This window comes from Daucus carota, chromosome 3 (assembly GCF_001625215.2).
Source record: "Daucus carota subsp. sativus chromosome 3, DH1 v3.0, whole genome shotgun sequence".
Lineage (NCBI taxonomy): Eukaryota > Viridiplantae > Streptophyta > Magnoliopsida > Apiales > Apiaceae > Daucus > Daucus carota.
This window is the reverse complement of record NC_030383.2, coordinates 7,792,415-7,805,287: the sequence shown is the minus strand read 5'-3', so window position 1 is coordinate 7,805,287 and position 12,873 is coordinate 7,792,415. Positions and strand designations below refer to the sequence as shown.

The 12,873-nt window shown below is 32.0% G+C and overlaps 1 protein-coding gene across 4 annotated transcripts; it reads right to left on the bottom strand.

The window, feature by feature from the left end:
* Positions 1 to 274: 274 nt before the first annotated feature.
* LOC108215153 (protein MANNAN SYNTHESIS-RELATED 2) lies at positions 275 to 12,296 on the bottom strand. 4 transcript variants are annotated; one of them, XM_064090512.1, is made up of 6 exons: positions 11,972 to 12,295; positions 6,272 to 10,679; positions 6,029 to 6,105; positions 2,685 to 2,770; positions 1,964 to 2,540; positions 275 to 786 (listed from the first exon to the last, which is right to left on the bottom strand). In XM_064090512.1, the coding sequence occupies exons 5-6, from the start codon at positions 2,495 to 2,497 to the stop codon at positions 514 to 516; spliced, it is 807 nt and encodes a 268-aa protein (XP_063946582.1). In that variant the 5' UTR covers positions 2,498 to 2,540; positions 2,685 to 2,770; positions 6,029 to 6,105; positions 6,272 to 10,679; positions 11,972 to 12,295; the 3' UTR covers positions 275 to 513. The 4 variants fall into 4 exon arrangements, with proteins under 4 accessions (XP_063946582.1, XP_017243006.1, XP_017243007.1 ...); XM_017387517.2 differs by having other exon boundaries at positions 6,272 to 6,440; XM_017387518.2 differs by having other exon boundaries at positions 6,272 to 6,419.
* Positions 12,297 to 12,873: the final 577 nt, after the last annotated feature.

The following is a 12,873-nucleotide window of genomic DNA, read 5'->3' as shown; positions in this document are numbered from 1 at the left end:
AAATCTCAAGTAATTGCTTAATTGACTCGAGGACGGACTCGCTTGCCCGTCAAATCCATTCTTCTACTACTAAAATACTGCATTCGACAGAATAGCAATAATAACCTGCAGGTTCCTTCTATATTTTTAAGCTTCCCACAACTCTCCCTTATTATGTAACAACCCAATGCTTGGCGTCACAAAAATTATCGGTGCTTGATTAGAAATCTGATGATTATTTTTTAACAAAATTAACCAGAGTTAAAACTGAATTTTGTAAGCATACAAAATATCAGAACATCCAATATCCAAGATTCTGGGATTCTGATTTAATACCATCAAATGTACCTTTTAAACACCGACTAGATGTAAAATAACTTTCTGCAGATCATTCATTGCAACTGATCATTCTTAGTTCAGTATGCACTCGTCCTTTATTAAAATATTACATATTGATGACTTCTTTTTACAAGTTGGTCATACAAAGGTAGATTGTGTACTTCTAAGTTTCTTTAGAAAATTTCCATAGAACGCTCAACAGAAGCATGAGTAAGCGTAGTGACTCTTCCTCAACATGTATGGGGATATGTAGTCAGCGCCATTCTTCGAATCTGATTCTGCAGGCTCAAGAACAATTCTTTCACCTGTCGCAATTCTTTCGCCGACCACAGTCATGTAGAAGTGATCAAACTTGGCTGGGATATAAATATCACTCGAGGAACATATATAGTAATCGATGATCTTTTTGTACACATAAGTCTCTGGACTCAAAAAGGGAACTACTTTATCAGCTGGTACCAAGGTCTCCTGTGCATGTTAAATACACAATTAGAGAAATATTCTATGCTAAAAAGAAAAATGGTAGAAAAATATGGGTGCTGTTAAAAATCTAATGAAATAATTTTCTTATAGAATCCAAAATCCAAAGCTTTTAGCAAAGGTATCTTAGAGCATGTCTAATGCTAGTGCCAAAACAAAATCCAAAGTGATTTTTGGTGCTTAAATAGAAATTGTAGTCTGATGCATTGTTTTACAGTGACACCAAATAACTTTAAATGGGAGCAAATTGCATCATATCTTTGCCTTAAAGATGTATGCTAACTTGTAATTTATCCATTTCAACCTTTTTTTGTGCTTGCATAGTTGATGATTAAGTGTCAATTATAGCAACATTTATACTTGGTTTTTATATGTAGTACCAGGTACATCATAATGCTATATGACGTCCATGTTTAGCTTTGCACTGGAGTGCTGTGTCATATTTCCTGATGCCATATTATAGATATAGCATCCCTTTGGAACATTGCTTTGGACATGCTCATAGACCACATTTCATTTTACTGTTTTTCGGTGTTGAACCAGTTTTGCACATATTAATTGATATTGAGGGCTCATTAAGACAGAAATATATTGTTATGATTCCTAGAGGCTAGAGTAATAACATAAAGGTATAATGCACAATATAATTGACATGAAACAATAAAGTTAATCTTATGAATTGGAAACAAGTAGGTTTACATCAACTTATGCTTTTTGAAATATCTAGTGTGCAAAATGTAACACGCAAGGGGCGGATAATGATGATGGAGATGACGCGGAAGGATATGCTAAAGTACAGATTATGATATAGTTTGTTGGTGAAATAAGTGGGGATAAACAAACAAATATTTACTTAAAAATCAGAAACATCCTGGTGAGTGATGAAATGAAATTGCAGTACATACATGCAATTTCTACCTCCATTCCATTCTTTTTAACCAAACACAGCCCTAATGAACTCTAGTCTCTAGTTATACCTACAAGTCATGGAATTAGGCTGGTCCATGGTGGGCTAAAAATGAACAAAAATCTAGCACTATTCGTCGGTGATATATTTTGTGGAAGAAAAAAATCAAAATACGACATGCAGTCATTTGTTGATCTTTAAAGAACATACTAGTAACACGAAATCTAGAAAACAAAGAAGAAAATTAATAACCATTACCTTTGTATGTACGTTTGGGTAAATCTCTGTCAACGAGTTGAGACTATCATGCCATCCATCCAAAGTCAGATATATAGTTGCCTCTCTTTCAATTCTGATTTTCTTTAAAAATTGGATGATATCGTGGGCAGTGTAGCAAGTTTTTCTTCCATTAATAAAGCTCCCTTGACACCCTTTATTCCCAAAATTCTCATCTTTCAGGTCCACGGCAATGTATAAACTACTTGAGTTTTGGCCAGAACTTCTAAGCATCTCAACCATCGAAAGAATAGTTTTCTCCAACTCAGCTTTTAACTGAAGAGACTCAAACATAGCTAAGCATGAAAGTGAAGTCGTGTCATTACCTTCTCCCTTTGTCACGAGTGAAGGGGAGAGGTAAGTCACAATCTTTAAACTTCCTTTCTTTTTATAAATTGGTTGCACTTTTGATGCAATATACTCTTCTGAAACTCCACTTGGGACTCTGACAAGGGTCAGCTGTCTGGTTGATACTCCAAGAGGCTGAGTAATTGCTATTTTGACAATGCCTTTCATGCTTGTTACAAATTTGGTGACATTATAAATTTCGCCAAATTCCCTGCAAAAATGTCGAGTACCAACATTAGTTGTAAGTTATTTATTATATGTACAATTTCATCCTGGTACTTTTTCTTAGATTACAAAGTTTTTGTGAAAATTGTAAGGCCAAAAGATATTATACTTAGATATATACTGAACTAACCTGCTATCCCCTGATCTTTTTTCGATGATATCAGGTAGCACAAGTATAGCCCCAAGGTGTCTGGCTACAACAATTGCATTTGAAACCTGAGGATGCCAGACAGATTATCATTACCGCAATTATGGACGAATGTCAACATGATTTTTCATGAAAAAATTTACCAATTTTTGAAATTGTACAACTAATCTCTAAACAAGTGCTTTATAATAAAGTACGTAAGTGGATCTGTAACATGGATCCGTTGGTGAATTAAAAGGATTGTAGAGCATCTTACAATATGAGCAAGCTTCCATGGGAGTGAAAGAATTCCAGTACAGATACACTATACGTAAAGAAATTAGCAGCCTATAATCTTTATTACTGTGAAGAGATACAGTTAGATTGTCAGCACTGGGTAAAGATAACCTCTAAAATCACATTCCCAAGTCTTCCTCTAGGATGGTGACTAAGTTTCAATAATGATCAAACTGTTACAGAGTGGACAAATTGGGATGAATCATACTGATGCAGGACAGGGTAGGAAAGGGTTTTAATAAGAGATAAAACACCTATCTCTGCAGAGAACCGGCAAGAACCTATCTCCTCAGAGAATCAGCAAGAACCTATATCTACAGACAATCGGCAAGAACCATAACAAGTTCGCAGATTTATTAAAAACCATGATTACAATTGTGCATATAGATATCCTTTTAGCTGGAAAAATAAGACTACAAATAATAAGAAGCTGATCCTAATTGATAACTACAAGTAGATAATCATCTACTACCATGATAAATAAAGGAAATTATATGCTAATACTAATTATTTTAAATAAATAACTTGCAACCAATTTGTCCTTACAAATATATACAATATAATGAACAAGTAAATGCGTAATTCCATGTTCTGTATCATTCTCCTCTCCATTGAAAAAACTCTTCCACAAGTTTTATAAAATAATCAAAACCATGAGCGAAATATATCAATTGCAAATGTTTAGTCCATGCGTAGAGTGCAAAACCATATTGAACTATGAAATCTTTAAAGACTAAAAGGTTTCATATGAAACAACATTAATAATATGATCTGCCAACTCCTTGAATTTCCTATAAACAAACTTATTGTGCTCTATACATACTTCAGATTTCTCCTTACATACCATGCCTATTTGGAAAGATTTAGGTTCAACATTCTTCAAAATTTTACTAGTTGGCACAGTTTCTTCCAATATAGATTAGTTTGGAGCATTGCTTGCAATATAGCACTCAAGTCTTTACAAAATATTGTTATCATGTCTGTTAATGACCATGCATACCCATACGATATGCCAAATGTCTAATTAGATCATCATATCAATGTCGTTTTTTGTATGGTGCCCTAAAAAATATAGCTAGATGGATGAAGTAATGAAAGTGATGAAGTAATGAAAGTGAATCCAGTATAGCTTCACAATGTATCTTATAAAACGGATTAAACATTATTTTGTAAAGGACTTTGGAGATTATGCACTCTCTCTACTTTTATCTCATTTTTGCTTCTTTTCTTCTGATATATATATATATATATATATATATATATATATATATATATATATATATATATATATATATATATATATATATATATTTTAGATACTTAGTTCAACTCATATTTTGTCTTTAAGTTGGTCAAAGTTTCCACATTTCAGTCAAAGGATCTGACATGCAATAAGTGTCATGTCAGAGTGTCCACGTGTTGCACACTGGTACGCCAACCAAAACAGAAGAGTAAAAGTAACATAGGAGTCGGTGGTGGCTGTTTCAGCGGTGTTTGGTTAGGTTTATCAGCTAGAAATTGCGTCTAATACCATTTGATTCATGCAGGATAAGGCTGGGAAAGGGTTAAACATGAGATAAAGCACCTACCTCCACAAAGAATCACATGAACCATAACAAATCCGCTGATTCACACTGTAAAACTTCATTACAAATATATTCAATTCTTACAAAGAAAGATGAGTACAATTGTATATATAAATATCCTAATACATGGAAAACAAGTCAGATCTCAGATAATAAGAAACTAATCCTATTTGACAACTATACATATATACTTGCCTAGTACCATAAATAATATAGGAAATTATTATCTAATTCTAATATACATTTCAACGAAACTACTTCCAACTAATTTATCATTACAAATATGTTTAATTTCGATCCGTCTATACTATTATAACTGTATTGTAGTTGGTCATTCAGTTTGATTAAGCCAATTTTTTGATGATTTTCAAATAATATAAAATATCCAACTTATATCCTAAAAATATTGTTTACAGTCTAATATCATATGTGAGCACCATTTATTCATACATCTCAGTTCATGACTGCTCAAACTTTTCTTATTTACATTTATGATATAATCCACTTTAATTTACAACTCATCACTTTCGTTAAATCGATAAAATTTCTAAGAAAATAGTCTTTATTATAATAGAAAACTATGTGGATTACAATTCATTATTTCTTTAAATTTAGTATATTATTACACTCTCACAGAGACATATTGACAAAAATATAGCTTAGTCCTAATAATGATAATAAGTTGAGTCTAATATTTTGAAAAAGAAAAACCACAACAAAGTAATAGAAAGAAAAACCACAACAAAGTAATAGAAAGAAAAAACAATGAAATAACATATATTTAGAACTAACTATACTCGTTTATCAGATATAACCTATATATAATTTATTTTGCCTGACCTTGTTTCGCATGGGTTATAAGATAAGCCAGTATATATAATAATAGTAATTAACAATTAGTTGCATAATTCTGTGATCCGCATCACACATCTTGGAGAATAGGTAAATTTCCTTATAGTTAAGATATACTATTGCAAATATATCAACATAATACAAATTAAATATATTAAAATTATATGATGCAAAAAAAACGGTTAGATTTAAGTCAATGGCACTCAGGTCTAGATTAAATTTTGTCAAAAGGAGAAAGTAATAATCACTCAGCTGTAAATTACAGTGGATCTCCAAATATTATATCTAATTACTTCAAGAGATACAGTAGTCAATATCACTTAAGCAGACAAGGATAATGTTTTAAACTAGCACCATTCACTAGGATTTACTCCTTTCAAACCACTGCTAGATTCATGTGTTTGTCATTTTAGTCCATTCAAATAAATAATAAAAATAAAAATATTATCTTACAGTTATAAGACACTGAACATAATAAATACGGATTTCAAGTAGATTGAGCAATCAAGTTCGATCTACTCCACTTATTGAATGTACGCAGACAATTAACTACCACTTTATGAAATCGTTTAATTAAAGGTGATTAATTTTGGCAATTAAGTGGTATAGTACCTGAGACAAATGATGTTCATGGCCACCAGTCAATGAGAAAAATATGTAACCTCTCGAATTACCCAAGTCCCTCTCCTCTGTAAGAGGAAACCACAATCACAATATCAGAGTGGAGTATTAGTACTGTGTCTATATGTTCTTAACAGATCTGATCAAACTTATATGCACCAACTACACACACACAGATACTTATACACAAACAGATACTTATACAAGGTTGGATATTTTGCTTCTTTGTGATACCGTGGTCTAATTTACGATGAGGCCTGGTCCAACAGGGCTTTAGGACTTCAGAAATTCCATTCCTGAGCCATTTACGCAGAACCAAGAGTTCCGTCTGGTGTAGACTTGGAGTCTCTACACCATAAATCTCCCCTCCTGAAAATTCAGTCTGCAGAGGAAAAGGAAAGATCTGCTACAACAATAGATCCCCATCACTTGTATTAATTAAAGTTAGAAGGTATATGAGTATGTGTATTTCACTACTTTAAAAAATGCCTGAAAACAGATTGAACAGGGAAATAGCCTATGCTGATACGTATGGCACTGCAACCTGTTCCGTATTAGGCCTACAATTTTATACAGATATGAATATTGTGCTCAAGACCTCAAACGCATATGCACAAGGTAAAGTGTCTTCCAGAAAACGACTTCGTTTCGCATTAACTAGATTTTATTTTAAAAATTGGAAAAACATGATTTCTTAGTTTTCCTCATTTTAACATTCATATTAATGGAAATCCAATAATGAAAAATTAATAAACTAGTTAAAAAGATCTTTACTAGATTATTTTAGCAGCCTTTCACAACTTGAAATCGCGTAAAAATTAAACTAAAGCAGCATCAATACACATCAATTACCGCTATTGATTCCAATTCAACAAAGAAGAACTCAGAGTTAAATCAAGAAATTGAAATCTTACCCTTGGGATGTCAAAATAGTCTGTTTTTACCATGTTCAGTAGCATTACGAACATTGCAAATGTAAGAACACCAGCCATCATATGCCTTATGTCTATCAGTGCCATTGTTTCTAATTCACTCAAAGTGTGTGTGTGTGTGTCTCTGTGTGTGTGTGTGTGTGTGCAATGTATGCTTTTACTCTTGAGTATGAATATATATATATATATATATATATATATATATATATATATATATATGAAATGTTTATCTAATGTTTCGCATGCAAATAACGACAATAGGCTGTCCATTCGAGAAAGATGTAGATAAGAATGGATGGAGGCATAAATTTAGTTTGCGACAATATTGACAGCTTGCTGTTTAGAGAAGATTGATGAGACCTATTTGAATTTTTCTACTAATCCGATTGCTGTCATGCATACACAAAGGAGAACTTATACACGTTGCTCTTAGAAATATCGCGTACTTTACACCTTCCAAGGCTTTTCCTTTAAAAATTAAAAATGATCGTGTCGACACCTCAACCTAGCCCGAATCTGTTACTAAATCTTTATATTTTTAAATATTTAAAATATTTTTCTTACTTTTAAACGGCAAACTATTGTCATGTGGACCCACCTTTTTGGGGGGGGGGGGGGGGGGGTTTAAGGCCTAAGACTCCCGAGGCAAAAAAATCTCCACAGACCTGCGAGGAGAACTTGTGACAATAAACGACCAGTTCACACACATATACACTACCTTAAGGTCTATGCGATGCACTAATAAATTTTAATATTTGTTCTCTTCTAATTTGTATTATAATATTTAATTGTGTTTGTTTGCATATAATTTATTCTACGAATTTATTAATAGGCTTATAGATGTATTTGGATTAATATGTTTTTATCAAACCTGTTAATAAATATGTTTAGTAATTAGGTCTGTCAAAATAGAATTAATCATTAAAGAAAATAAATAGACCCAAGAGATGTGTTTAAACTATAATCCTTAAATGTACTTTAATTCAAACATAGTTGACCCATTAAAACAGGATAAAACATGATTCGGCACACATACCCACCAATCCACCAAACAACTGTTTTAATGTTTTCTACTACAATAGTATAGTATAGACTTTAACATTATTTATATTTAATTTTATTTTAGAGATGTATTTGTGTCAAAATGGTAGGTTTCAAATTTACTGATGGCCTACTAATGTGAGGCGTATTATGATAAATATGTTTCCATTACGCCTATTAATATAAGTTTTAGTAATTAGCCCACAGAAACATATTTAAAAATAAATAGGCACGAAATATGTGTCTAAATTATAATATTTAAAGAATTTTAATTTGAGATGGCCAACTAAATTAAATTTTAGTAATATAGTACTCCCTCCGTTTCAAATACATGTCCACTTTAAAAAAAATAAATTCATAATACTTGTCTACTTCAACTTTCAATGTAAATTTATGTTTCCAAAATCAACTCTCCTTCACATGTTTCTAATTTATATTTCCAAGATCAACCATATACCACATATCATGTTCAATTAATGACTTAATACAACTCTTTTTCCTCAAAATCCACTTTTCTTAAACTATGTGATTTTTAGAAAGTGGACATGTAATTTGAAACGGAGGGAGTACATATTTATATTTAATATTGAATTTTGTTTAGAGGTGATCTTTTATAATAGATCTAAATAAATAGGCTTATTAATGTATTTAAATTAATATATTTTTAGTTTCAATAAAATAATATTTTAATAATTAGACCTTTTAGTATTATTGGATCCCCCTTTTTGCATGAGGAATTCTGTCATAATGTATCAAGTTTGATTAAATATTTTTAAACGACTAATTATATTTTCTCTTAGAGATTTAACTTTAACAAATTTTTTTATATTGTAAATGGGTAGCAAACAATATACATTTTTATCATCATTCTATTAATGTTTTCATAATATTACTTTGTTAATGATGGTAGTTTTACTCTTTCTTTTGTTTTTTGACTACTGTTAAATCATATTTATAATATATCTTATTTCTTCATTTGTAAGGAAAATGATATTGTTTATCTTGCATCAATTATATGATGGCTTCCGGTTTATCTTTATTTTGGAGTTAAACACGCTAGAGTTAAGAATAATTACAAAATGATTTCCTGTTGGTCTTGGAATAGAACACGTTAAAGTCAAGAAGAGCAATGTTGGTATGTCTCTCATTGTTTTCATATAATTTTTTTTTCTATATGTTTTTCAAAATAAAGAGAAAAAAGGTAATTCACAGATGACCAAAATAATCTAACCCAATTACAAATCATCCCAATGTTAGTAATTATAGTGTTAGAATATATATTGGCTTTTGCCGAATAAAAACTAGATTTAGTCGAAAGCAGAAACAAATCTCAGTCGCTCTTTTTTAAAAAAAACCATCAACAGTAATTTGAAATATACAAATTACACACAAATGTTGCACATTAACTTTCTTTCTCTTCACATACTCTAAATCTTAAATCTACTATCTCTTCTATTCTTAGATCTATCTTGTCTCCCTTGTGACTCTCTCCTCGATCTCTGATCATCCAAACCTCGTTCACCACCAAAGTCTAATCGTCGCTATCTTCTCCGCTAATTTTACAAGTTGTAGGGCCCAAATTCGGACTTAAGGTGTGTATAATGTAAGGATTATTCAAGATTATCGTCACAAGGATACTCGTTTTAAGGTCTCAAGGTTGTCGTGATGGCGAATTTTCTTATTTTGCAGTTGGCAAGACAAAACTCAGTTTTCTCACCTGTTAATGAATTGATGATGGAAGGAGGTGTTGGTGTAACAGTGCATTTACGCATGTGTATCAATGTTAATTTCTAATTATCTTTATAATAAATATTAGTCTTTTTTGTAATACATATTAATGGTTTATGTAAGGTAAACTGGTGACAAAATTTTAAACTTAGAATGTATTAAAATAATATTTTTTAGGTAATGATGTATCATGTAGTGGTTGGTAGTTGGTGATGTGGTAAAAATGAAAAGAGTATATAGAGAAAGAAATTAAACAAAGGTGATGAGATAAATATTGAATATGAAGAGAAGAGAAGAGAGAGAAAGATCGGAAGTGGAAAGGAGCAAAGTTTAAATGGGTAAAGAAAGAGTAAATGGTGGTACAACGGTGGTGTTGCCGGTGATTGGAGTAGATCGAAGATTGATGATGGCTATGTAGGAGGTGGTTGTATAAAAATGTATATACCTCCATCATTGATGATTTATTTATTCTTTTGATTTTTGTGATACAGATTAGTGACTTTTGTAACACCTATTTGGGATTTTTGTAAAACCTATTTGTGACTTCTAGTTTAAGTTATTTTTTGTTGAAGAGCACCCTGTGTCACTGTGTGCACGCGCACGCTCAAACGATTAAACAAAAATTATTATAAATAGAAACTAGTACACACATATATTCCAAAATCTTATGAAATTACGGCCACCAATGCACCTCTCTTTTTTAAGACTAGCCATCTCTTTTCTCTTTTCTGGCGACCATTTCATCAGTGAATCTATCATTATCTCTCCCCTCCATTTTCTTCGTAGCTTTTTCTTCCTCTTTCTTTTTGGCGTGTGTCTTCCTCCAATTCACCGTCACCATCACCTATGTTATTCAGACTCGGGTATAGAGTGTCAAACATGACACATATCCGAGTGTAGAACTTGGAAACTTCAAAAATCGGAGACACGGGGACACTATCCTATATTCGGACACAGATAGAGGGACACGTCATAGTATACCAATAAACAAATATGGTAAGTTAGACATCTTAAAAAAAGTAACAATAAAACATATACATATCCCATTAATGAGGCCAGGGCTTTGGTCTTGTATAGGGCTCAATTATTTTAAATTAAATGGGCTCTGCTTCTAGTTTCTAGTTTCTTATTTGGTTTTATTAGTGTCGGAAGCCTTATGTGGATGCTTTCAAATGATAAATGATAATTAAAACCCCCACAAGTACTGAATCAAGCATACTGAAAGCTTCATTATAATTTTCCTAGAAGTTATGACATGAATCCAAGATATTGAATTTTCACCACCTGCAAGGGTGAGTCACACAGCACCTCAAACCAAAATGGACCAGGAGGTTCACCTTGTAAGGGGCACGCACCCTTGAGAAAGCTAATAGTGAGTGCAGAACACATTAGTCTGTTTTACAAAAGCCTAACTACATATAGTTATAGTGATTAAATAGTTGACACATACATCATTTTTTTGTAACTCTTATGATGCAATTGGAGCTTATCGGCAGAAATAAATCAATTTAGATAGTCCTTTGTGGCTCCGGTGGCGGCTAGACTTACAATTCTCAGCTTTAGCAACTTACATATTGTTTTTGAATGATATATTGTTAGGACTTTATAGCATTGACAACAAGTATCATGATCACATTATTCTTTAAGTGTGTAGCTCATAGCAGCCAAGTCTCTCTCATAAGGTTTTTCTATTAATTGAGTGAAATGATCAGCTATTTGTATATAATGTCAATATACAAAACAGAGGTGTTCAAAAACCACATATATCAAATCTAGTTAAATGTTCGTAGTTTGAAAGGTAATTTGGTCGAGAAGTTTATAATATTTTACAACCAATAAATAAAAGTCACCTTACTTTCTACCAAACTAACTTTGAGCAATTCACCAAACTCATCCTCTTCATCTAAATAAAAATGTCTCAGGATTCATTTTTTCGGAAAAAAAAACACTCCTAGTATTGGCACCAAGAATTCTAAAAGAACCAAACCAAAAATACCCGGTGCATCCCCTCGTAGAGCAGGCCTGGGGAGACGTACGCAAACCTTAAGTACTTATGAAGGTTGTATCAGCGGCTAAAAATTTTAAGTTAACGGAACAATAGCCAAATTACTTATCTAAACAAATCAATATATAACGTCTAAGCTTAATATAGTATGCAACAGGTCATTTTTGATGATGAATGTTTCAAATAACATGATACACTGATAATATCGATGATAGAGTTAGATATTACCAGGGATTGAGCAGGTGGAGAAAATATATCTTACGGGACTTTCATCAAACACTCTCTGGGCAATGCATATTCATCATCAAGTTTCCTATCTCATCAGACGAGATTTCTCCGCATCTAATGTGAGAGCAGCCGCGAGAGTCTTCTAAGTTAGAGGGGTGTATTGGATTGGGATTTTAAATCATTTTTTTGCATTCATCAAATCCGAGGGTATTTGTTTGAAATCCATTAAAATCGTGAGGTATTCAATTGAGATTTTAAATTATGTACAAAATCTGGTGGTATTCAATTGGGATTTTAAATTATGCTTTAAAATCCGATGGTATTCAATTGGGATTGTTTAAAATCCATTAAAATATGATGGTATTCAAATGCTGATGGATTTTTTTTCATTTCATAAAATGATGGATTTTGTGGCATTCTTCAGTGTATTTTAAGTTTTTTGAAATCCCACCAAATTCAATGGGATTTTGAAGCATTGTACCTAAATCCTATTAACTCTGCGACATTTCATCAAGAATCCGCACAAAATCAAAATCCTATACAATCCATTAAAATCCATAGACTAAAAACAATGCATTAAAATCCCAATCGAATACACCCCCGTTAAAATATGTACTCCCTCCGTCCCAGTCACTTGTACACAAATGGTTGAGATCAAGAAATTGCTTAGGAAATCAGTAAAGTTAGATGAAAAATGGGTAAAGATATTTATTTATATTTAATAATAAATTTGTTTGAGATAGTGTAGGAAAGTAGGGGGTATAATAATGTTTATATTATTAAGTAATGGGTGTAATCATATTTTATATTATAAAAATTTATTACTTTTGGAATGTATACAATTAATGGGACGTTAAAAAAAGAAACTGTATACAATTCATTTGGACGGAGGAAATAACAAA